Consider the following 24,152-nt stretch of genomic DNA (forward strand, 5'->3'; position numbering starts at 1 on the left):
GATGAGAGCTGGGGAGGCTGTGCTGAAAGATTGGGGGGCTATGTTGGTGTGATGAGAGCTAGGGAGGCTATGCTGAAAGATCGGGGGCTCTGTCGGTGTGATGAGAGTTGGTGAGGCTGTGCTGAAAGATTGGGGGTGCTCTGGTTATGCAATGAGAGCTGGGGAGGCTGTGCTGAAAGATCGGGGGCGCTCTGTCGGTGTGATGAGAGCTGAGAGGCTGTTCTGACAGTGTGTGGGGGCTCCAGTGTGGTGCTGAGTGTAAGGGGTGCTTTGGTAGATTTTTGTAAGAGTGCCAACATCACAGCAGCTAAATTACACTTGCAGAGAATGTTGGGTTCCTATCCCATGAGTGGTAGTACAGCAGATTTCCTAAGCCCAGTGGGCACCCAAAATAGTACTGATAGTGCTACCTCACATGCTGCAGAACCTTTAACAATACCATTCATGTGCAGTTTAACCACTTGCTGACTAAGCTACAAAATAATGGCTACAACGTGATCCTCCCGTGATCGCGCCGTATGCTCTGTGATCACTGTGTTCTCCGGAGACAATTGATCTCAGATTCGAGTAAAGAGCCAATTAGCAGTCATTGGAGTCATTATCATACACAGCTACACCAGATTTTCCACCGTTTTAATAAATCAACACCTTTGCTCTTTTCCTCCATTGAATAGAAAACATTTAGCAATATGTTAAACCTCAGTTCATTATGCTCCTCCAAAAAATGTCAGTTCCCTCCCATGCGGGATTTAGCAATGTGACAATTGCTTACGGTGCCCATGGGTATGGGAAGGCCAGGGGATTCGCCTACCCAATGGCCAATGGCATAAATTACATATCTTTTCCAATTGCTCCACACAAGGAATCAGATACATTATGAATTGCAGATGTGGAGCCTTTTATATTGGGAAGACCAAGCGCCAGTTTGGACAGAGGATTGGCGACCATACCTATTGCTCTGGCGGGGGGGAAAATCATCATGCCGGTGACTAGGTATATCGGCATCCATCACGAATACCACACAGAGATGGCTTCCTTCTTTGTCCTGGAGGTTATACCTCCAGATCCCAGAGGGGAGTTAACTGGGGTGAGTGTATACTCCAACACGAAACCCTATGGATCGAACGCCTAGATGCGATGACCCCGTCCGGCTTGAATGAGGTCAATTCATACAGGCCTTTTCTATGAATTTACCTTGTTCCGTGGATGCAAATATGCACATGTATGCCCTGTTGTGCCAATATGTGCATCTTTTCGTCTGTCTTTGGCCGTATCTGATTATGCTCACCAGATTCCTTCTCCTCTCTCCTCTATTCATTTTCCTCCCCCTCTTTTCCTTTTCTTATCTTATTCTTGTTTCTCTGTTCATTAGTGATAGCGGGTGTTTTATGCCTTGTACATACAGTCGAACATTCCGACTACAAAAAACCTGTCGGATGCCGAAACTTGTGTTGCATACACATGGTCGGACAAAGTTGTCAGAAAATCTGATTGTTCGGAACGTGATGACGTTCGTTGGTTACGATGGGACTAGGTTGAGGCTACTAGCCAATAGCTTTGATGTGAGCATGCGTGGCTCTTTGTCCAATTGGAATTCTCTACAAACGATCGTAAAAAGTCAGATCAGATTTTTTTGTCAGAAAATTTGTGATCCTGCTCTGAAATTTTCCGTCGGAATTTCCAACTGAAAAAGTCCGATATGCCCACACACAAACGGATTTTCCGACAATATAATCCGATCGGTCAGAATGTCCGACCATGTGTACAAGGCATTAGACATCAGCTGTTAGTAATTTAGTATGTTTATTATAAAATTACAAATTATTCTATTCTACATATACCTGATTACTAACCATGTACACCTATATAGAGTATTGTTTTTGTTAAATCATGGCCCTTATGGTGTCTTTTCCCCAAGGTTTTTCCATGGCTTATCCCTATTCCCTGTTGTGGAATACAGTTTTTGCTATGCATACTCTGCATTAGCCACTAGGTGTTGCCATTTTTCATTTTGGCTGAACTTGCCCTTATCCAACATGGCCCCCAGAGAATCTGCCCATTTCTGGGGTGGTCTCCTGGGCTGTGGCCCATGTTTTGACCTGTCCTGGAGGATGTTCGGCTCCGCAGGGAGAGCATGGTGGTGAGTATGATACCTTGGCTCTCATTGTCTGAATGTCGTTATACTGCGTGGCCATTTGTGGTTGTGCCGGCTTGGTCCGGTTTTTGGACACTGGCCCGGTGACGTCACCCGTCATTTGGCGTGGGGTCGGCACGGGCAGAAGCCCCTGTGCAGATGTTGCTGCTACAACATGGCTGAGGGTGTCTCTCTGTGTCCCTCTGATTTTTTCCAAGATGTTTGGTGAGTGGTGCCTGTATAGGCCTCTCAACCTTTATTATCTGTTTCTGGACATTATGGGCAAGATGCACATTGTGCATGTGTGTGATCTTTTAAAGGGACTCTCCTGTGGGCATAATGGATTGGACACCCATTGAATGCCTGGTGAAGGTCTGTTTGAGCAATAAACCACAAGCTGAGTACTAATTATGTATATCTTACTGGCCATGCTGCTATCCCTACTCACTGCAGCTGTATATATTAATCAATAGATTTGTATGGCACGGCATAACTGATGCTTTATCCAGCTTAACCAATCTGTCTATTTGACTTGACACATTTGAGAGATAACGGGCAACGGGATGGAATTTAAGGTAGAATTTATATTTTGCTTTACCTATGCCTTACTTATACATTCTTAGAGATTATTATTACCTTCCATATTTTAGGTCTGGGATACATTCCTTTTTCCCTCTCCCTTTCTTATAGCATTTGCTGGATAGGTCATCTAAGCAACTTTTTGATGTCTGCTGAAATTATATAGCATTAGAGCAACTCTGGGCTACTTAATGAAGCCCTATACTATCTAAATATCTGTGGCTGTCTACCAAGATTATCTTTCATCAGAGAAACCAGTGGTGGTCCTGAGGTTATACATATTTTGTAGACACGTGCAATCCATTTAGTTCAGAATTTTTAAATTTCCGAATTTCTGAATTTTTAAATTTCCGAAATCTAGAATTTCTGAACTTCCGAATGTCACATTTTTCCGAATTTCACAATTTTCCGAATTTTCAAATTTACTAATTTCCGAATTTTCAAATTTCCAAAAATAAAAAATTTCAGGATTCGGAAATTCAGACATTCGGAAATTCAAAATTTCGGAAATTGGAAAATTCAAAATTTCAGAAATTCGAAATTGGAAATCCGTAAATTGGAAATTTTGGAAATTGGAAATTTTGGAAATTGGAAATTTTGGAAATTGGAAATTCGGAAATTCTAATTCAGAAATTCAAAATTTCGGAAATTCAAAATGTCATAAATTTGGAAATTCAAAATGTCATAAATTTGGAAATTCAAAATGTCATAAATTTGGAAATTCAAAATGTCATACATTTGAAAATTAAAAAATTGAAAAAGTGAAGTCCAAAAATAAGAATAAAAATGTGAAAATTCAAAAAAATTTTTAGGTAAAAATTTGAAAACCCCAAAAATCTGAAATAACTAACTAATAATAAATATTAAATTATAGCTATTGGAATTTCCTTTCAAATTTGGTTGTTAGTGAACGTAACAAGTATAAATGTATCCAATGGTATGAATTATCTAAAATAACGAATGCTGTATCTAAACAAATGGAATGTAACGATCTAATAATAATAAATAACAATAATAAAACCTTTTTATTATTATTAAATAGTTCAATTCCATTTGCTTATAGTTTCATAGTTAATAAGGTTGAATAAAGACACCAGTGCATCCAGTTCAACCTGAGTGAGTGTCTACAATTGTCTGCATCCCAGCACATTGCACACTCCCATCAGTCCCTACCCTCAAGGAGCCCACAATGCAAGGTCCCCATTCATATACTAGGGCCAATTTTGGACAGAAGCCAACCAACCTACCTGCATGTTCTTTGGATTGTGGGAGGAAACTCACGCAGGCACAGGGAGAACATGCAAATTCCAGGCAGGTAGTATTGTGGTTGGGATTTGAACCAGTGACCCTTATTACTGCTAGGTGAAAGTGCTAACCACTACACCACTGTGCCACCCAAGAGATGCAGGATTCATTATTTTGGATAATTTGTAACTTCAGATACATTTGTAATTGTTACGTTCACAAACAGCCAAAATTGAAAGGAAATTCCAATACCTATAATTATTATTGGTTAGCTATTATTTAGAATTTTACTGATTTTCTTTCTTTTTTCAGATTTTAAAATTTTATGATTTTCAAATTTTTGCATTTCCAAAATTCAGAATTAGAAAATTCGAAATTCGGAAATTCGGAAATTTGAAAATTAAAAAATTTGGAAGATCCAGAAATCCTAAAATTCTAAATTCAGAAATTCGAAAATTCAAAAAGTTGGAAATTTGAAAATCTGAATTATTGGACTTCTGAGTTTCCGAATTCCAAATTTTCGAATTTCTGGAAAAAGCACAAAAAGAATGAACAAAAACGAGCATATTTTTTGTCAGTGCACATCTAATATTTCAGTTGATTATCTATTTATTAGACATGTGCAGAGTAAAATATTTCGTTTCGGAATTTCGTTTTCGTCTGAAAACTTAATTTATTTAGTTACTCCCGAAATTCGTTTTTATTTATTTCGTTTTTCGTTCAAAAATTGCATTCGTCCGAAAATCCACATGAATTACGGTCGAATCTGTCTTGGAAGGCTTATGGTGTCTGTCGAATGTATAAAGAAGATTCGACGGAGCTAACTATATAGCATACTTTAGAACCCTATTAAAGTCTATGGGACTCCAACGTTCAAAATCTAAAGTGCTAATTTTAAAGGCTAATTTGCAAGTTACTGTCCTAAAAAGTGTTTGGGGACCCGTGTCCTGCCCCAGGGGACATGTATCAATGCAAAAAAAAGTTTTAAAAACGGCCGTTTTTTCGGGAGCAGTGATTTTAATAATGATTAAAGTGAAACAATAAAAGTGTAATATTCCTTTAAATTTCGTAGGGGGGGGTTGTCTATAGTATGCCTGTGAAGGGGCGCATGTTTCCCGTGCTTAGAATTGTCCCTGCACAAAGTGTCATTTATGCAGGAAAAAAAGTCCTTTAAAATCACTCGCAGCTATAATGAATTGTCGGCTCCCGTAATACAGAGAACACTCATTGAAAGTCATTGATAAAAAAATAAATAAATAAAAAAAAAGCGTGGGGGTCCCCCAAATTCAATTACCAGGCCCTTCAGGTCTGGTATGGATATTAAGGAGAACCCTGCCTCAAATTTAAGAAAAAATTTGACGTGGGGTTCCCCCTAAATATCCATAACCAGACCCTTCAGGTCTGGTATGGATATTAAGGGGAACCCCGCGTCAAATAAAAAAAAAAAATTGACGTGGGGTTCCCCCTAAAAATCCATACCAGACCCTTTATCCGAGCACGCAACCTGGCAGGCCGCAGGAAAAGAGGGGGGGACGAGAAAGCGGCCCCCCCTCCCTCCTGAACCGTACCAGGCCACATGCCCTCAACATTGGGAGGATGCTTTGGGGGTCCGTGACCCCTCAAAGCACCTTGTCCCCATGTTGATGAGGACAAGGGCCTCATCCCCACAACCCTGGCCGGTGGTTGTGGAGGTCTGCGGGCGGGGGGCTTATCAGAATCTGGAAGCCCCCTTTAACAAGGGGACCCCCAGATCCCGCCCCCCCCCCTGTTTGAAATGGTAAGGGGGTACAAAAGTACCCCTACCATTTCACAAAGAAAGTGTAAAAAATGTTTAAATAAAACAAACACACTTTTTAAAAATTCCTTTATTAAAAATAAAAAAAGATTCCAGCGGCGGTAATCCACTCTTGCTATCCAGCGACGGACGGTCAGCTCTCCATCGATGTCTAATGTCATCCAGCGCAGCGCAGCATCCTTCTTCTGTCTCCTCCACGGAGACACTGGAGGCATTCCGGCGCTGACGTTTCTTATATACGGAGGGCGGGGCCACCCGTCACCTGACCCCGCCCCCCTCTGACGCAAGGGGAAACCCGGGGTTCCCCGTGACGTATGGGTGACCCCGCCCCCCTCTGATGTAACGGAAACCTGCCTGTGTTACATCAGAGGGGTGCGGGTCACCCCTACGTCACAGGGAACCCCGGGTTTCCCCTTGCGTCAGAGGGGGGCGGGGTCAGGTGACGGGTGGCCCCGCCCACCCTATATAAGAAACGTCAAGCCGCCGGAATGTCTGTAGTGTCTCCTCCACGGAGACAGAAGAAGGATGCTGCGCTGCGCTGGATGACATTAGACATCGATGGAGAGCTGACCGTCCGTCGCTGGATAGCAAGAGTGGATTACCGCCGCTGGAATCTTTTTTTTATTTTTAATAAAGGAATTTTTCAAAAGTGTGTTTGTTTTATTTAACCATTTTTTACACTTTCTTTGTGAAATGGTAGGGGTACTTTTGTACCCCCTTACCATTTCAAACAGGGGGGGGGCCGGGATCTGGGGGTCCCCTTGTTAAAGGGGGCTTCCAGATTCTGATAAGCCCCCCGCCCGCAGACCTCCACAACCACCGGCCAGGGTTGTGGGGATGAGGCCCTTGTCCTCATCAACATGGGGACAAGGTGCTTTGAGGGGTCACGGACCCCCAAAGCATCCTCCCAATGTTGAGGGCATGTGGCCTGGTACGGTTCAGGAGGGAGGGGGGGCCGCTCTCTCGTCCCCCCCTCTTTTCCTGCGGCCTGCCAGGTTGCGTGCTCGGATAAAGGGTCTGGTATGGATTTTTAGGGGGAACCCCATGTCAAATTTTTTTTAAATTTGATGCGGGGTTCCCCTTAATATCCATACCAGACCTGAAGGGTCTGGTTATGGATATTTAGGGGGAACCCCACGTCAAATTTTTTCTTAAATTTGAGGCAGGGTTCCCCTTAATATCCATACCAGACCTGAAGGGCCTGGAAATTGAATTTGGGGGACCCCCACGCTTTTTTTTTTATTTATTTATTTATTTTTTTATCAATGACTTTCAATGAGTGTTCTCTGTATTACGGAGCCGACAATTCATTATAGCTGCGAGTGATTTTAAAGGACTTTTTTTCCTGCATAAATGACACTTTGTGCAGGGACAATTCTAAGCTCCCGAAAAAACGGCCGTTTTTAAAACTTTTTTTTGCATTGATACATGTCCCCTGGGGCAGGACCCGGGTCCCCAAACACTTTTTAGGACAGTAACTTGCAGAATCTTTTCTCTCTGTCAAATCTTTTTTCTCTGTCGAATATTTTCTCTATATAATCTTGGACTAATAGAGGTAAGGTTAAGCACATTCGACCACAGGTTCTATAGACAGATTGTTATCGTCAGAGTCATGTCGAATCTCCTATTCTATATCGAACTGTTGTAACAATGAAAACGAAAATAAAGCATTTATTTATGTCGGATCTTTCGTTTTTCGGATTTTGTGCTTTCGTTATCGTTTGTCAAAACGAAAACGAAAATAGCTGAAATTCGGACGAAAATGCATTCGGACGAAAACGAATGCACATGTCTACTATTTATTATAACGTGTCTTTAGCCACTGTTGCCATGAAGAATAGCTTTAGTTTAGACTCAAAATGTCTTTACTTTATAACAGACCTTCGGCTGCTTTATCTCTCTTGTCTGTGGGGGCTCCCAAGTCCGCCGGGGCAGACCCACTCTTTTAAGACTGAAGCCTGTGTTGCCGCCTTCGGTAAAGGGTTAAAACCACTCTCGGGAAGGGATGCCATATTTTTCCACTTATGTTTGAACATGTAAGGTGATGTTCCACTGTTTATATTAGGATTAATCTGACACCTTTTTTCTTTTATCGCTGTAGTATTAGTTATTGTCTCTGTTCACATTATGCAATACAAAGCTCCTGAAGAAGCGATGAATATCCACGAAACATGTCGAGCATGCCAATCTATTTAATACAGGGTGAACTGGTATTGCCACTCCTTTCAGCTTTATGCCCCTCTTTTTGACTGGACAGACAGAGATATCATTTTAGAAATATGTATGTTTTAATATGTCTACGTTAAATCAATAAAGTATATCTTGTTTTATATAATTGTTTATCTTTATCATTACGGTACCATTAGTCCAACAGCCTCAACCACCAAACTTTCCATTTAGCAATATGCATCTGTATGACATATCTAAATGCAATTAATTATGGCAGCGGCTAGCTGCCATAACCCTGGCATCCACTTCTTCGGCAGGCGATCTGGTTTCCAATAATAGTATTCTCTGCACTGGAATCACAGCGAGATCACTTTTATCAGCAGCGGGAGAGGGGCCCCCGCTGCGCTCTGGTGCCCTTTGCCACTTAACAGAGCCGTCGACAACGACAGAGGTGATCGGATCCTTCTTCCTGCTAGGCATGTAGACAAGTGAGGGAAAGATGGCCCCCAGCCGTCTCCACACCATTGCCGGGGCGGAAGGGACATCAAAACATCACTTCTGCCCATAGCTCTTAAATGGCCATTTTTTTTTTTCAAATGACAATTTTGTTTTTATTGCATTTTTGTGTAAATATGAGTTCTGAGGTTTTTTTGACCCCAGATTTCATATTAAAGAGGTCCTGTCATGCTTTTTTTCTATTACAAGGGATATTTACATTACTTGTAATAGGAATAAAAGTGACACTTTTAAAAAAAAAAGAACAGTGTAAAAAAAAAAAAAAAAAGGTAAAATAAATAATGAAAGCAAAAAATATAAATGCATCCAGTCCCACCGAGCTCGCGTGCAGGAGCAAACGCATATGTGAGTAGCTCCTGCATATGAAAACCGTGTTCAAACCACACATGTGAGGTATCAACACGATCAGTAGAGTGAGAGCAATAATTATAGCCCTAGAGCTCCTCGGTAACTCAAAACATGCAACCTGTAGAATTTTTTTAAATGTTACCTACGGAGATTTTTAAGGGTAAAAGTTTGTCGCCATTCCACAAGCGGACGCAATTTTGAAGCGTGATATGTTGGGTATCAATTTACTCAGCATAACATTATCTTTTACAATATAAAAAAAAAATGGGCTAACTTTACTGTTGTCTTATTTTCTAATTCAAAAAAGTGTATTTTTTCCAAAAGAAGTGCGCTTGTAAGACTGCTGTGCAAATACGGTGAGACAGAAAGTATTGCAACAACCGCCATTTTATTCTCTAGGGTTTTAGAAAAAATATTATGTTTGGGGGTTCTTAGTAATTTTCTAGTAAAAAAAAAAATGTTTTTAACTTGTAAACAACAAATCTCAGAAAGAGGCTCGGTCTTTAAGTGGTTAAACAATAGGTAAAAGAGGAACAGCAAAAGTGGCTGATAAACATATTCGTCAATACAGTGTAATACAGTTCTAATATGTCACGGTACTACAGTGATAAAATTACCATGGTAGGTATCTGTAGACCACACCCATGATATGTTTATCACCCGCTTTTGCTGTTCCTCTTTTACCTATTGTTTAATAAAAAATGTTATTCATTTTATACACTTCCATATTTCCTTGATTTCTATATTTTTTTTCGTATTGGTATTACTACCTTTCCAACTTGTTGGGCCATTTAAGTCCTGTTAAGGGGGATTTTTTCCTATTTTCTTTACTATTTGGGCCCACTCTATTCAAGCTTATCTCGACATTCTTCTCTAAACCTCTTTTCATGCATTGAGGGGTGTAAGGCTGGATTCACACCTATGCATTTTTAGTGCTTTTTGCATTTTGCAGATTTGCACTACAGTCCAGTTAACATGGTTTCCTATGGAATACGTTCTGTAGTGCAAATCTGCAAAATGCAAAAAGCATTACAAATGCATTGGTGTGAATCCAGCCTTATGGTCTGCCATGCACTTTAAACGCACAATAAATGCTGCAGGCTGCTTTATTCACAGCACACAGTACACGGCACGTTGTGAATGGCAATATGCAGAAACATCTACAGCTTGAAATAAAAAAGGAATAACATTAACTGGGTAATACTCATTGTACATTTTTGATGAAAAGTTATATTTTAATATTCTATTTTTGCTATGGCTATAGCAATGTGTTGAAAAGCATTGGACTCCCCTTGTCATTTCTTTATGGAATTATCATTTTTTAGAATACAGTTTGCACATTAATCTTGAAAAAGATCTGAAACTCATCCCGCTCGGCTACTACTTTCTGTGCTTTACTGAGAGTCAGAAATCCCTAATAATATTTCTAGCCAGTTAGTGTATGTGACAGGAATCACTTTTGGTGGGGGACTGTCAGGAAACAGACAGAGACAGAAGTACAATCAAATCACACTTGTTTATTAATAAAAATAAAAGGTAAACAGGGAAAAGCGTAGTCAAGCAAGCCAGAGTCCAGTAGCCAGATCGGGTAGTCAGCCAGTCCAAAGTTCATAAACCAGATCGGGTAATCAGCCAGTCCAGACGTCAGGGATCCAAGGTGAGCAACTGCAAGCAGGATGGAAGCCAGGAGGGATGTCAGCAAGCTAGTCTTGAAACAACAGCAGGAGATGATTCCTAGTGATGTGACCAAACGTGAAGGCAATGTAGAAATGAGCTGGAGACTTTAAATAGGCTGGCCAGATGAGCATCATCGGAAACAGCTGGTAACAGTGGAGAGAGAAGAGAGCTGGCAATTAGCCGACAGCTGAGCGGCCAGCCCAGAGGAGGAAGGGCTAAGCCAGCCCTGACAGTACCCCCCCCATCAATGACCCCTCTCCCTCGGAGGGCCACCGGGTTTGAGGGGAAACCATCTATGGAACTTGCGGAGGAGGATGGGGCATGTACGTACGTCCAAGGATGAAACCCAGGACCATTCCTCCGGACCGTACCCCTTCCAATGCACCAGGTACTGTATGCGCCCACGGAACCTACGGGAGTCAACAATGGATTGTACCTCATACTCCTCATAGTTCTCAACCTGAATAGGGTGAGGACGTGGCACCGAGGTGGTAAATCGGTTACAGACCAATGGTTTCAATAAGGAGACATGAAACACATTTGAGATGCGCATACTAGGAGAAAGTTCCAACGCGTAAGCTACTGGGTTAATCCTGCGAAGGATACGGAACGGCCCAATAAACTGAGGTGCAAACTTCAGTGAGGGAACACGAAGCCAGAGGTTGCGAGATGACAGCCAGACCCTGTCCCCAACCTGGTAGGAAGGCGCTGGCAGGCGTCTGCGGTCAGCATGGAGTCTGCACCTATCATTAGCATGACGCAAAGCCTCCTGGACCTGTACCCAAGTGGAACGAAGACCACGGAGATGCTCCTCTAAGGCAGGAATACTCTGCAGAACAAACGAGTCAGGCAACATGGAAGGTTGGAAACCATAATTCGCCATAACTGGAGATAATCGGGAGGCAGAATTCAAGGCACTGTTATGAGCAAACTCTGCCCATGGTAATAGGTCAGACCAGTTGTTATGATGGTCAGAAATATGGCAACGTAGGAATTGCTCCAAGGACTGATTGGCTCGTTCTGCGGCCCCATTAGACTGCGGGTGATACGCAGAAGAGAACGCAAAGCTGGATTCCCAACTGCCCACAAAAGGCTCGCCAGAACCGGGAGACAAATTGACTGCCCCTATCCGAGACAATCACCTTGGGTAGCCCATGTAAGCGAAAGATCTCCCGAGCAAAAATGGAAGCCAGTTCCTTAGAGGTGGGCAACTTCTTAAGTGGAATACAATGACACATCTTTGAGAACCGGTCAACCACCATAAGGATAACAGTGTTGCCTTGGGAGTTGGGCAATTCCACAATGAAATCCATAGACAGGTGAGTCCAGGGCCTCTCTCCATTGGGTATGGGTTGTAGGAGGCCCACTGGAAGGTGTCATGGAGTCTTACTCTGAGCACACACGGGACAGGCAGCTACAAAAGCAGTAACATCAGCCCGTAGACTAGGCCACCAGAATTGCTGGGAGATGGCCCAAATGAGTTGATTCTTCCCAGGATGGTCAGCTGCCTTGGGAGAATGATAACTCTGGAGCACTGCAGTACGGAGACTCTCTGGGACAAAGCAGCAGTCACAAGGTTTATCAGGAGGAGCATGGACCTGAGCAGCAAGAATTTTGTCACCCAAAGGAGAAGTAAGACTGGTGCGAACCGTAGCTAAGATACGATCAGGAGGAATCATAGGAACCGGAACCGACTCCGACTTGGAAGTGGAGGAAAATTGTCGTGACAAGGCATCAGCCCTTACATTCTTAGTACCGGGTAAGAATGAGATAATGTAATTAAAGTTCGACAAGAAAAGAGCCCATCGCGCCCTTCTGGGAGAGAGTCGCTTAGCCTTAGACAAGAATGTAAGATTCTTATGGTCAGTAAGAATAAGAACGGGCACAGTGGTACCTTCAAGGAGATGTCTCCATTCTTTCAGGGCTAAAATGATCGCCAACAGCTCTCTGTCACCAATCTCATAATTGCACTCAGCAGGTGACAATTTCTTGGAAAAGTAGCCACACGGATGCATAGCGCTCTCAGAGTTAGGACATTGAGACAGAAGGGTGCCAACTCCAGTCTCAGAGCATCAACTTCTAGGATAAAAGGCAACGTAGGATCAGGATGTGCCAACACAGAAGCAGACACAAAGGCAGCCTTGAGAGTCTCAAAGGCCTTAATGGACTCCGGAGACCAACTCAGTGGGTTACCGTCCTTTCTGGTCACATAAGTCAGAGGCTTGACCAGAGACGAGAAGTTACAAATAAACTTCCAATAGTAATTGGCAAAGCCCAGGAAACGCTGCAGAGGACGTAAACCCATGGGATGAGGCCACTGTAGAACTGCTGAAAGTTTCTCTGGGTCCATTGAAAAACCAGCAGTGGAAATGACATAGCCCAGAAATGTAACCTGTTTACGATGGAACTCGCACTTCTCCAGTTTACAATAGAGATTGTTCTCTCTTAGTTTCTGAAGTACACGACAGACATCTGTGTGGTGGCTCTCCAGGGACTTGCAAAATATGAGGATATCATCGAGATACACCACCACACACAACTGCAACAAATCTCGGAGGACATCGTTAATAAATTCCTGGAAAACTGCCGGGGCATTACAAAAGCCAAAAGGCATTACCAGGTATTCATAATGGCCTGTTGTGGTATTAAACGCAGTCTTCCACTCGTCGCCCTCCTTAATGCGCACGAGATTGTATGCCCCTCTCAGGTCAAGCTTTGTGAAAACCGTTGCTCCCTTGAGGCGGTCAAATAACTCAGTAATCAATGGAATCAGGTAGGCATTCTTAATCGTGACACGATTGAGCCCCCTATAATCTATACAAGGTCTCTGTTCACCGCTTTTCTTTTTCACAAAGAAGAAACCAGCACCAGCAGGAGACAAGGATTTGCGAATGAAACCTTGAGAAAGTGCGTCAGCAACATACTTCTCCATGGCCTTATCCTCCAAGACCGACAAAGGGTAAACCCGGCCACGAGGAGGTATGGCACCAGGTTGAAGGTCAATTGCACAATCATAAGGGCGGTGTGGAGGCAAAATACCGGCTTGACCTTTATCAAAGACATCGCCAAAATCACGGTACTCCTCCGGCAGGGAAGGGAGTGAAGCGGTGCACAGGACCTAGGAGACCTTCAGGAAGCATGTCTCACTGCACTGTGGTGACCAGGAGAGAACCTCAGCACAGAGCCAATCAAAAGAGGGGTTGTGCATCTGTAACCAAGGATAACCAATAACCTGCGGAAATCTGGGTGAGGAAATAACTTGGATTATCTCATGGTGAAGAGCCCCTACGGCCATGGACAACGGAACCGTCTCATGAGTCACGTGGGCAGGCTGTAAAGGTCTCCTGTAAAGAGCCTCAAAGGCAAGTGGAGTGTCACGCAGCTGCAGCAGAATCGAGTGCTGCGAAACAAAAGCAGCATCAATGAACAGGCCTGCAGCCCCAGAGTCGATTAGAGCCTGTATCTCGATGGATGATTCAGCCCAAGAAAGGGTGACTGAAACCAGAGGCTTCTGGATAACTGGGGACGAAACAATGCCACCTAAGGTCTGTCCATGACAGGACCTCAAGGTTTGGCGTTCCCTGGACGGGTAGGACATGACTTCAAAAAGTGACCTTCCTGGCCACAATAAAGGCACAAGCTCTCCCTCCTCCTAAAGGCTCTCTCATCCGCAGAGAGACGCGTGAAGCCCAGGTGCATGGGTTCATCTTCACTGACCAACTCGGTACCAGGAGGCATGGGAGGTGAGGGAGGCATGGGTGGGACTACAAAGCTCGGAGGCAAACGTACATCCTCATTGACTCCAGACTTTCTCTGAGTCTGGAGTCAATGAGGATGGCAAAAGAGATCAAGCTCTCCAGCTCAGTGGGTATATCTCGGGCTGCTATCTCATCCTTGATGGAATCCAAGAGACCATGAGAAAAAGCAGCCACGAGGGCCTCATTGTTCCAAGCAACCTCTGCTGCCAGAGTACGGAATTCAATGGCGTAGTCGGCAACAGTTCTCGTACTCTGTTTGATGGACACGAGGCACTTGGCAGCAGAAGCGGAGCATGCGGGGACGTCAAAAACCCTTTTAAAGGAGGCCACAAACTGAGGGTAACTCAAGACAACAGGTTTTGCGTCTCCCATAGAGGGTTATCCCAGGCCAAGGCTCTCTCAGAAAGCAAAGATATCACAAAACCTACTTTGCTTCTGTCTGTGGGAAACGTACAGGTATTTCTCAACCTGATTGAGAAACCCTCTGCATTGAACTGGATCGCCCCCAAATCGCTGGGGAAGCAGAGCAGAACCAGACATACCTCTTATAGAGGTAATACTCGAGGCGGGTGCCTGCACAGAGACTGGCGCAGCAGCAGGGGCGGCCTGTGACTCAAGTTGTACCGGAGCAGCCACCGTGGGGGATTCCAGGTGAGCCGTGCGATTCAGGAGCGTTTGTAACACCATGGCAAACTGATCCATGCGGTGATCTTGCTCATCCAATCTGGAAAAAATATTACGAACAAGTGGATGTTCTGAATTCATGGCCTTCACGTACTGTCAGGAACCATGAAACAGACAGAGACAGAAGTGCAATCAAATCACACTTGTTTATTAATAAAAGGTAAATAGGGAAAAACGTAGTCAAGCAAGCCAGAGTCCAGTAGCCAGATAGGGTAGTCAGCCAGTCCAAAGTTCATAAACCAGATCGGGTAATCAGCCAGTCCAGACGTCAGGGATCCAAGGTGAACAACTGCAAGCAGGATGGAAGCCAGGAGGGATGTCAGCAAGCCAGTCTTGAAACAACAGCAGGAGATGGTTCCTAGTGATGTGACCAAACGTGAAGGCAATGTAGAAATGAGCTGGAAACTTTAAATAGGCTGGCCAGATGAGCATCATCGGAAACAGCTTGTAACAGTGGAGAGAGAAGAGAGCTGGCAATTAGCCGACAGCTGAGCGGCCAGCCCAGAGGAGAAAGAGCTAAGCCAGCCCTGACAGGGACTCGTGGAACCCAGCTAACTTTAGAGAGGTCAGGAAACTCTTGTTTCAGCTCCCCCGGCCCTTCTTATGTGTAAGTAACCTTGTGTCTATTAGGGGCACATGGTGACCGAGAAAATTATGGACAACTACTTAATGGACAATAATAGCGTGGTTTGGATTACTTAAAAAGGTACATGGTTTGTCTTCTAATGCCTTGTCTAGTGGACAGAATACACAAATGTGTGTCTCTCCCATTGTATGCCTCCTAGGTTGAAGTCCCATTACTAATTGTTAATTGATGCCAATTTTTCTGTCTGAGTAATCAAAACATTGTCTGGGTGGGCTTTGAGCCACCTAGGCTGGTTTAAGTGACTAGTTAATTAGCTCAAATTAATTATATTTAGACATGTACAGTTTGTTTAGTTCCGAATTGATATTTGGAAAAAAATTTTTTTGATAATTCAGATGTAGTCGAATTTCCGAATTACAATAGTACCAAATTTAAATTTATCTGAAATAACAGAAAAAAAATCGAAATTCAAATTAGAATAGATTTGAATCAATTTTGAATTTGAAAAGTTTTCCAATTTCCAAAGAGAATAAAATAGAGCAGAGCATAAAAGGAATACAACATAAAATAGAATAGAATAGAATAGAAAATAATATAACAGAATAGAAAAAATATATAATATATATAATAGTAAAACAGAACAAAATAGAGAATCAAAGAAGAGAAACGGATAGAATAGAATAGACTATAATAGAAGAGAAAATACTAGAATTCAAAAAATAATATAATATTATATAGAAATAATTTAACCATTTCCCAAAATTCAAATAGAATTAATTCAAATTTGAATAGAATAAAAAATAATAGATTAGAACATAACAGAATAGTATAGAAAGAAAAACAACAGAATACAATAGAATGACTATAATCATATTCCGAAATTTGAATAGAATACATTTGAATTTAAATAGAAAAGAATAGAATAGAATAAACAAAAACAAAAAGAATAGAATAAAAACAATGGAATAGAATAGAAATAATATAACCATTTTCCAAAATGTATGTAGAAACAATTTGAGCTTGAATAGAATAGAAAAGAATAGATTAGAATAGGAAGATATTTATAATCTTTCTTTTTTTTTTCAATTTCAAATTGATTCTATTTTAATTTTGGGAAATTGTTACATTATTTCTATTTTATTCTATAGGTTTTTAAATTATATTATTTTCTATTCTATTCTTCTTGAATTTCAGAAGATGGTTATATTATTTATATTTTATTATTTTTGTTCTATTCTATTCTTTTATTTTCGGCTATATTCTTTTCTATTTTATTATATATATTTTTTCTATTCTATTCCTTTATTTAATATTCTATTTTACTCTCTTTGGAAAATGGAAAACTATTCAAATTTGAAAACTATTCAAAATTGATTTGAAAATTATTCAAAATTGATTTGAAAACTATTTGAATTTGAATACTGAAAATGTATTGATTTTAACAAAACAAATTGAAATGAAACAAAACAAATGTTTTCATTCTGCACATGTCTAACTATATCACTGTCAGCTATTAGTTGCTAGAAGTGCATTAGCATATAGTACATGTTGGTTGTTCCTTAGTTATGCTAATTATATCTCTGTATACAAATTCCTTTGCATACGATAAGGTGATCAGCATCACGTGACCTGGTGTTTTAAGTTTTCAACAGTTCCAGTTCTCATACAAGCTGTTGTCAGCTAGTCTTGTATGGTACGCTATAATATCTGGTCCCTATGTCCAGACTGGAGGAAGCTGTATACTGACGGAAGCACCAAAGCGGGGTGCTGGACGGTTCCGTCACAGTGTATTCCAATGTACCTGAAATATGTCGCTCACATCACGATCTCTCTCACGGAGACTGGGGCGAAAGATAGGTCCTGGCCTTGGGATAAATGGAGGTGGTTGAGAGTCAGGGAATCCACAAGAATTGTCTTCTTCCCGGATTCGATAGTCATAACGTTCAGATTCCCAATATGGAAATAGATTATAAACCTTAGAAAATTAAAAACAACTAAGTTAAATATATGAACACTGCCTTATGTGCAAGCCAACTGCTATTGCAATATCTTCATATTACCTGTGACATGAGACTTGGTTATGAGAAAGCTTTTTTTTTTGTATAAGGGGATTACAGGTGCACAGGGTCTGAGAACTTTAAAAAGCAGCAGGAAAAATGTAATTAACACTGCCAGATACTTCTTTTTGTATGTTCTCCTTGCCTCTGGGCTGTTCCTGCTATTGTCATTCTTCATTGTCTTTCTTAGATGTACTTTCATTGGCTTAAGGTTGTCTCTTCACCATAATTACCAGACCATTGTTCAAAATTTCTACCAACAGTCTGTAGCACCAATATTTTAAAAAGGGCCAAGATACATCCCTGGGAATTACAGACCAGTTAGCCTAACATCAATAGTATGCAAACTCTTGCAGAGGATGGTAAACAGGATTTTCGTAATGACAATGGTATCATTAGCAGTAATCAGCATGGATTCATGAAGAATGGTTCTTGCCAAACCAATCTATTAACCTTCTATGAGGAGGTGAGTTGCCATCTAGATAAAGGAAGGCCCGTAGACGTGGTGTATCTGGATTTTGCAAAAGCATTTGGCACAGTTCACCATAAACATTTTCTGTACAAAGTAAGGTCTGTTGGCATGGACCATAGGGTGAGTACATGGTTTGAAAACTGGCTACAGGGGCAAGGTCAGAGGGTGGTGATAAATGGGGAATACTTGGAATGGTCGGGGGTGGGTAGTGGGGTCCCTCAGGGTTCTGTGCTGGGACTAATCCTATTTAATGTATTCATAAATGACCTGAAGGATGGGATAAACAGTTCAATCTCTGTATTTGCAAACAATACTAAGTTAAGCAGGGCAAATACTCCTCCACAGGATGTGGAAGCCTTGCAAAAAGATCTGAACAAACTAATTGGGTGGGGAACTATTTGGCAAATTAGGTTTAATGTGGAAAAATGTAAAATAATGCATTTGGGTGGCAAAAATATGTATGGGGGAGAACCTCTGGGGGAATCTAGGATGGAAAAGGACCTGGGGGTCCTAGTAGATGATAAAAAAAAACAATATTGGCATGTATTAAAAATGGGGTAAAAGATAGTTCTCCCACTCTATAAAACTCTCAGATCACTTACTCATTCCACTTTTGGATGCTCACGGTTCCCTAAATTTGGTGAAGGATCAAATATCTTTTGTTATGCCCCGTACACACGAGAGGGATTAAGTCTGACAGACCTCCAAAGGAGTTCCGCCGGAGTTCCGACGGAGTTCTGGCGGACTTTTCGACCGAACGGACTTGACCACACACCATCACACCAAACTCCGACGGAGTCGAACGTGATGACGTACGACTGGATTCGACGTAGGAAGTTCCTAGACAGTAGCCAATAGCTGCCCTAGCGTCGGTTTTAGTCCGTCGGAGTAGCACACACACGAGCGGATTTTTCAAAGGGGACCGGGTCCGGCGGAGTTCCGTCGGGAAAATTTAAAGCATGCTTCATTTCTAAAGTCCGTCAGACTTTAGCTTTGCTAAAGTCCGTTGCAGCCCACACACGATCGGATAGTCCGCCGGACTCAGTCCGTCGGAGTTTGGATGTCGAAAAGTCCGCTCGTGTGTACGGGGCATTAGAAGACATTGATTGGAAGATGGATGTTATTTCTATTAAGTTTTTGTGGATTTTTTTATGAAGAATTTTTTCACTATTCTTTGTGTTTTTTTTTTTATATATATCTGTCACTTTGTTGGGACTTTATATATTTAATTTTTTCTGCTAAGGTGGACTTTTTTTCTATTTCTATATATGATCATTTTATATTGTTTGATAATGTGAGATTTACCATCAGTTTATGATTTATATTTATTATTATTTATTAATAAGGGCAACAAAACAAATAAAGGGTCTGGAGGACATTAGTTATGAGGAAAGGTTACGAGCACTGAACTTATTCTCTCTGGAGAAGAGACGCTTGAGAGGGGATATGATTTCAATGTACAAATACCGTACTGGTGACCCCACAATAGGGATAAAATGTTTCCGTGTAAGGAAATTTAATAAGACACGCAGCCATTCACTAAAATTAGAAAAAAAGCTGTTTAACCTTAAACTGCGTAGAGGGTTCTTTACGGCAAGAGTGGTAAGGATGTGGAATTCCCTTCCACAAGCCGTGGTTTCAGCAGGGAGCATTGCTAATTTAAAAATCTATTAGATAAGCACCTGACCACAACATACAGGGATATACTATGTAATATGGACATATAATCACATGCATAAGTTGGACTGGATGGACTTGTGTCTTTTTTCAACCTCGCCTACTATGTAACTATCTAACAATGTAACTATGTCACCAGCTGGGAACTCAGCCTGCTCTCCTCCAATGATCAGATTTGTCCTGGCATCCCCCCCCCCCCCCCCCCCCCGCACAGCCGTTCACTGGGAAGTTCAGTGTGGGGCTGTTTCTCCTCCCCCAGCTCTTATGCAGCTGAGAACAGAGGGGATGTGATCACTTATAAAAAGGGGGGAAATATATTTATAGTTTTGTTTAATATCCATATACAAATGTAGCTTGTACACACCTGATGCCCATGACAAACCAGGAAAATTTAAAACTAGCCTTTACAAAGATTTCTATGGAATGTAACCTACATTACAATGTCTGTTTCTTGTTCTGTCTTTTACAACTCTTTTACTTATTTAGATTTATGGAATGTATCAACTCTATAAATGTCTCTCTACTTAGGCCCCTTTCACACAGGGCTATCTGTTTTTAGTACTCCGCTTGCTCAGCGGGGACCTCTCTGTTGATCCCTGCTGAGCCAGCGGGTGACAAGTTGATGTCTGCACTCTGTGCAGGGACGGACCTGTCAGAGAGTCCGCTCTCCCCTATGGGGGGATCAGATGATTACGGACCGCCTGTCTGTTTTCATCCGATCCCATGACGGATGGAAAAATAGGGTTTTCCTCCGCCACACTTTTTCGGATTGGAGCAGAGCGGGTGGGATGTCAGAGGACATGTCACCGCTGACATCCGTCACTCCATAGAGGTCTATGAAGCGTCCATTCAGGTCCGCCTAAAAAACTGACAGGCGGACCTGAACGGTCCGTCCATGTGAAAGAAGCTTAAAGCGGGATTCCGCTCTTTTTTTATTTTTTTCTTACCTGTCTTACTGGTGGGCGAGTGCTACCTTCGATTGGCATCCACGTCCGGCGTTTATTTGACCCCTGGCGCGACGAATCTTTTCCTCAGGATGACTTATAAAAACCTGCTCTGGCGTTTTCCATTTTAACTGTGGGCGTCTGAAGCCCACAGGCATTTACTTCCTGGTATATGATGACGTCTGGCTCCCAGCATGCTCCGCTCCATCTTGCACATGCTCAGTGAGAGCAGTGACAAGGAAAGAAAAACTTTCATTGTCCCCCATGGATTCTTGGGAAATTTCCCAGGGACCATTGCGAGGACGATAGCCACGCCTACTCCCACGGGAGGACAACCCGGAAGTCAGCTGAAACATCAGAAATAAAGGGTAAGTAAATCATTTTTTTTTTTTTTTCAGGGTTCGTTTAGGTAAGTATGCTATCTGTTGATTTTAATAACATGAACTTTCATTTTTAGGTACCAAACCACTTTAAGGGCATTGAGGATTTTGCAGTCACCATGAATTCCATTGTGTTCTAGTCCTCAAGGTAGTACTTGTACAATGCCAATGGAATCTACAAGTGCTGATTTAGCAGCAAACGATGACTGTTTGGTGCTTCTTGAACGTGTTACTCACTTTGTCAGCAGTCAGCTCCTTTTCTGGTTTCATTGGCACCACGCTCTTATCCACCACCCTGAGACCACAGAAAGAGCCAGGATCAGCCTGAACCTTGACAGACACATCTGATCCTGGTAGGACTTCTTCGGGACTGAACCTAAGTGATACCTGGTAATGAGATAAACTACATTGAACAATTGGAAAATACATTTTTTTATGATGGCAACTCCAGCCCAACTGATCAGTTGGGAAGCTAAATATTGATTCATTTCTTTTCATGCATCCCTTATTTTCCTTTTCTAAATAGCCACAGAATTGCTTTCATAACACATACACTTGTAGCACTGACCCCCGAAGGAGCTGCTGGTTTTTATTGGGCTTACCGTTACCTCACCTGCTCGCTTCGTCCATCTTAAGGGGTCCCGTTGAGAAGTGAATCAAAGAATGTTAGTCCCTTTTTCCAAGATTTATTTGCAAGAAACATAAAGTTGTGCAATAGAGGGATAGAGGGTTAAGGGGAGTTCAGGTACCTTGTAATTGCAGGTTAGAGATATTCCTTTGATCCAGAGGACAAACAGCTTCCACAGACTGGATCCAGCAATCACCGGATAGGTCTCTCTCACTGACCTAGTAGCCGGTGGGATGCTCCAACAAAGTCTCTGCCACAGACTTGTCAATTTAAATGAAAATTTTGTGCGATCCTCTGCCACAGGAAAGCAAAACCAGAAAAAGACTTGTTGAAAATACTAAAGAGTTGTCACACAGTACCAGTTTCCTTCAGTCGATCCGGCGATACTGTGTGGTAGGTGACCCGGGATGCATCCTCCAACTGAGTCTCCAGGCTCTTCCAGAGATACCAGCCTTGTTGCTCGGTCCTCTGCTGAAAAGTCCTCCCCTGGATCTTCCAGTCGCTTGGCTTCTCCCCGCAGGTAAGACAGCACAAGACCACCCCTGGATCGGTAGGCCCCACGACTTTTGGGCCTACCCTTTCAGTCGCAAAGCCTCGGGCTAGCCGGCCCTGAGACACAGGAACAGGCAGCACACACCCCAGGCCAGGAGGGCCGTGAGGTCGGGATAGCGAACCCTCAGAAAAGAGACCTCCAAAAATGGTGTCGGTACCTTAAGTACCCACACCTAGAATGCACAGCAGCTGAACCATTGGGCTATTTCGGAGTAAAAGAGGTATTCGATGCATTCAGCTTGTTGCATTTCCAACACTTGCCGGTGGTGACAGCGACACCCACGGCCAAGTGGAAACTAACACAAACCAGCTGAACTGGTGCCTAGAGGCGATTCAGTTCGCATTGTGCGCTATATAAGTATTTCATTCATTCATTCATTCAGAAACCAGAACTTTGAAATAATTAGTCTGAGACAAACTGCAGCTTCAGACAACATAAATTTGAAAAAACAATAGCGTCTGCTTATCAGGAGCAGGGTGCTACATACTGTATAACCAAAAGTATTGGTGCGCCTGCCTTTACTCACACATGAACTTTAATGGCATCCCAGTCTCAGTCTGTAGGATTCAATATTGAGTTGGCCCACCCTTTGCAACTATAACAGCTTCAACTCTTCTGGGAAGGCTGTCCACAAGGTTTAGGAGTGTGTCTATGGGGATGTTTGACCATTCTTCCAGAAGAGCATTTGTGCGGTCAGCCACTGATATGGATGAGAAGGCCTAGCTTGCAGTCTCAAATTCATCCCAAAGGTGTTCTATTTGGTTGAGGTCAGTACTCTGTGCAGGCCAGTCAAGTTCCTCCACCCAAAACTCTCTCATCCATGTCTTTATGTACCTTGCGTTGTGCAATGGTCAAGATCATTTGGTGAAGGGGGATTATGGTGTGGGGTTGCTTTACGTGGGTTGGGCTTGGCCCCTTATTTCCAGTGAAGGGAACTCTTAAGGCATCAGCATACCAAGAAATGTTGGACAATTTCAAGCTTCCAACTTTGTGGGAACAGTTTGGGGATGGGCCCTTCCTATTCCAACATGACTGCGCACCAGTACAGAGAGCAAGGTCCTTAAAGACATGGATGAGAAAGTTTGGGATGGAGGAACTTGACTGGCCTGCACAGTCCTGACCTCAACCCAATTGAACACCTTTGGGCTGTAGTAGAGCGGAGACTGCAAGCCAGGCCTTCTCGTCCAGTGCCTGACCTCACAAATGCGCCTCTGGAAGCATGGTCAAACATTCCCATAGACACATTCCTGAACCTTGTGGACAGCCTTCCCTGAAGAGTTGAAGCTGTTATAGCTGCAAAGGGTGGGCCAACTCAATATTGAACCCTACGGACTAAGACTGGGATGCCATTAAAGTTCATGTGTGTGTAAAGGCCCAATACTTTTGGTAATATAGTGTAGATTTGAGTGTGCATATGTTGATTCTATATAAGTATACGCAACATGTTTTACAACATTTCAACCAGAGTTTTCCCTAAAGTGAACCTGTGCCCAGATCATGCACACTATCATTTTTACATATTCTGAACAAGCAGCAAAGGCAACTTAAAACAAGTAATCATTCATCTCTGCAGCTATTAGTATTGTAGAGAAACTTTATTTCAAATGTTCACAACACAGAAACTGAATTCTCAGCTTTTTTTTATGCTGGGTTCACACTATTGAGAATTGGATGTGGTATTTCTCGCATCCAATTCGCATGTCAGGATGTTGTGACTGGCTCTCTATGGAGCCGTTCACACATCTCGGGAGCGGCTTCAGAGCAAATTGCACAGGAGTCCTGTGTGTCTTCTGGTCTGTTTCAGGTCCGAATTCAGCCAAAAATTTGTACTGAAATCAAACCTGAAACGGTGATCAGGGATGCACCGAACTCCTGCTTTGCAGCAGTGTGAGCTCAGCCTTAGGCCCCTTTCACACTGCCGTGACTTGAAAATCCCATGATTTTGCTGCG

The 24,152-nt window shown here is 42.6% G+C and overlaps 1 protein-coding gene across 1 annotated transcript in view; it reads right to left on the reverse strand.

Annotated features, from left to right (window-relative positions):
- The window catches only part of LOC143929828 (alpha-2-macroglobulin-like), a 217,504-nt gene that overhangs the window by 93,385 nt on the left and 99,967 nt on the right, over positions 1-24,152 (reverse strand). Inside the window, exons 16-18 of the mRNA XM_077453804.1 lie at positions 21,259-21,408; positions 17,293-17,466; positions 9,404-9,470 (exon numbers count right to left, since the gene is read on the reverse strand). Coding sequence (XP_077309930.1) covers positions 9,404-9,470; positions 17,293-17,466; positions 21,259-21,408 — 391 coding nt within the window. The remainder of the gene's footprint in view (positions 1-9,403; positions 9,471-17,292; positions 17,467-21,258; positions 21,409-24,152) is intronic.

This window comes from Lithobates pipiens, unplaced genomic scaffold, assembly GCF_037356315.1.
Source record: "Lithobates pipiens isolate NorthernLeopardFrog02 unplaced genomic scaffold, aLitPip1_a1.2 Scaffold_25, whole genome shotgun sequence".
Classification (NCBI taxonomy): Eukaryota; Metazoa; Chordata; class Amphibia; order Anura; family Ranidae; genus Lithobates; species Lithobates pipiens.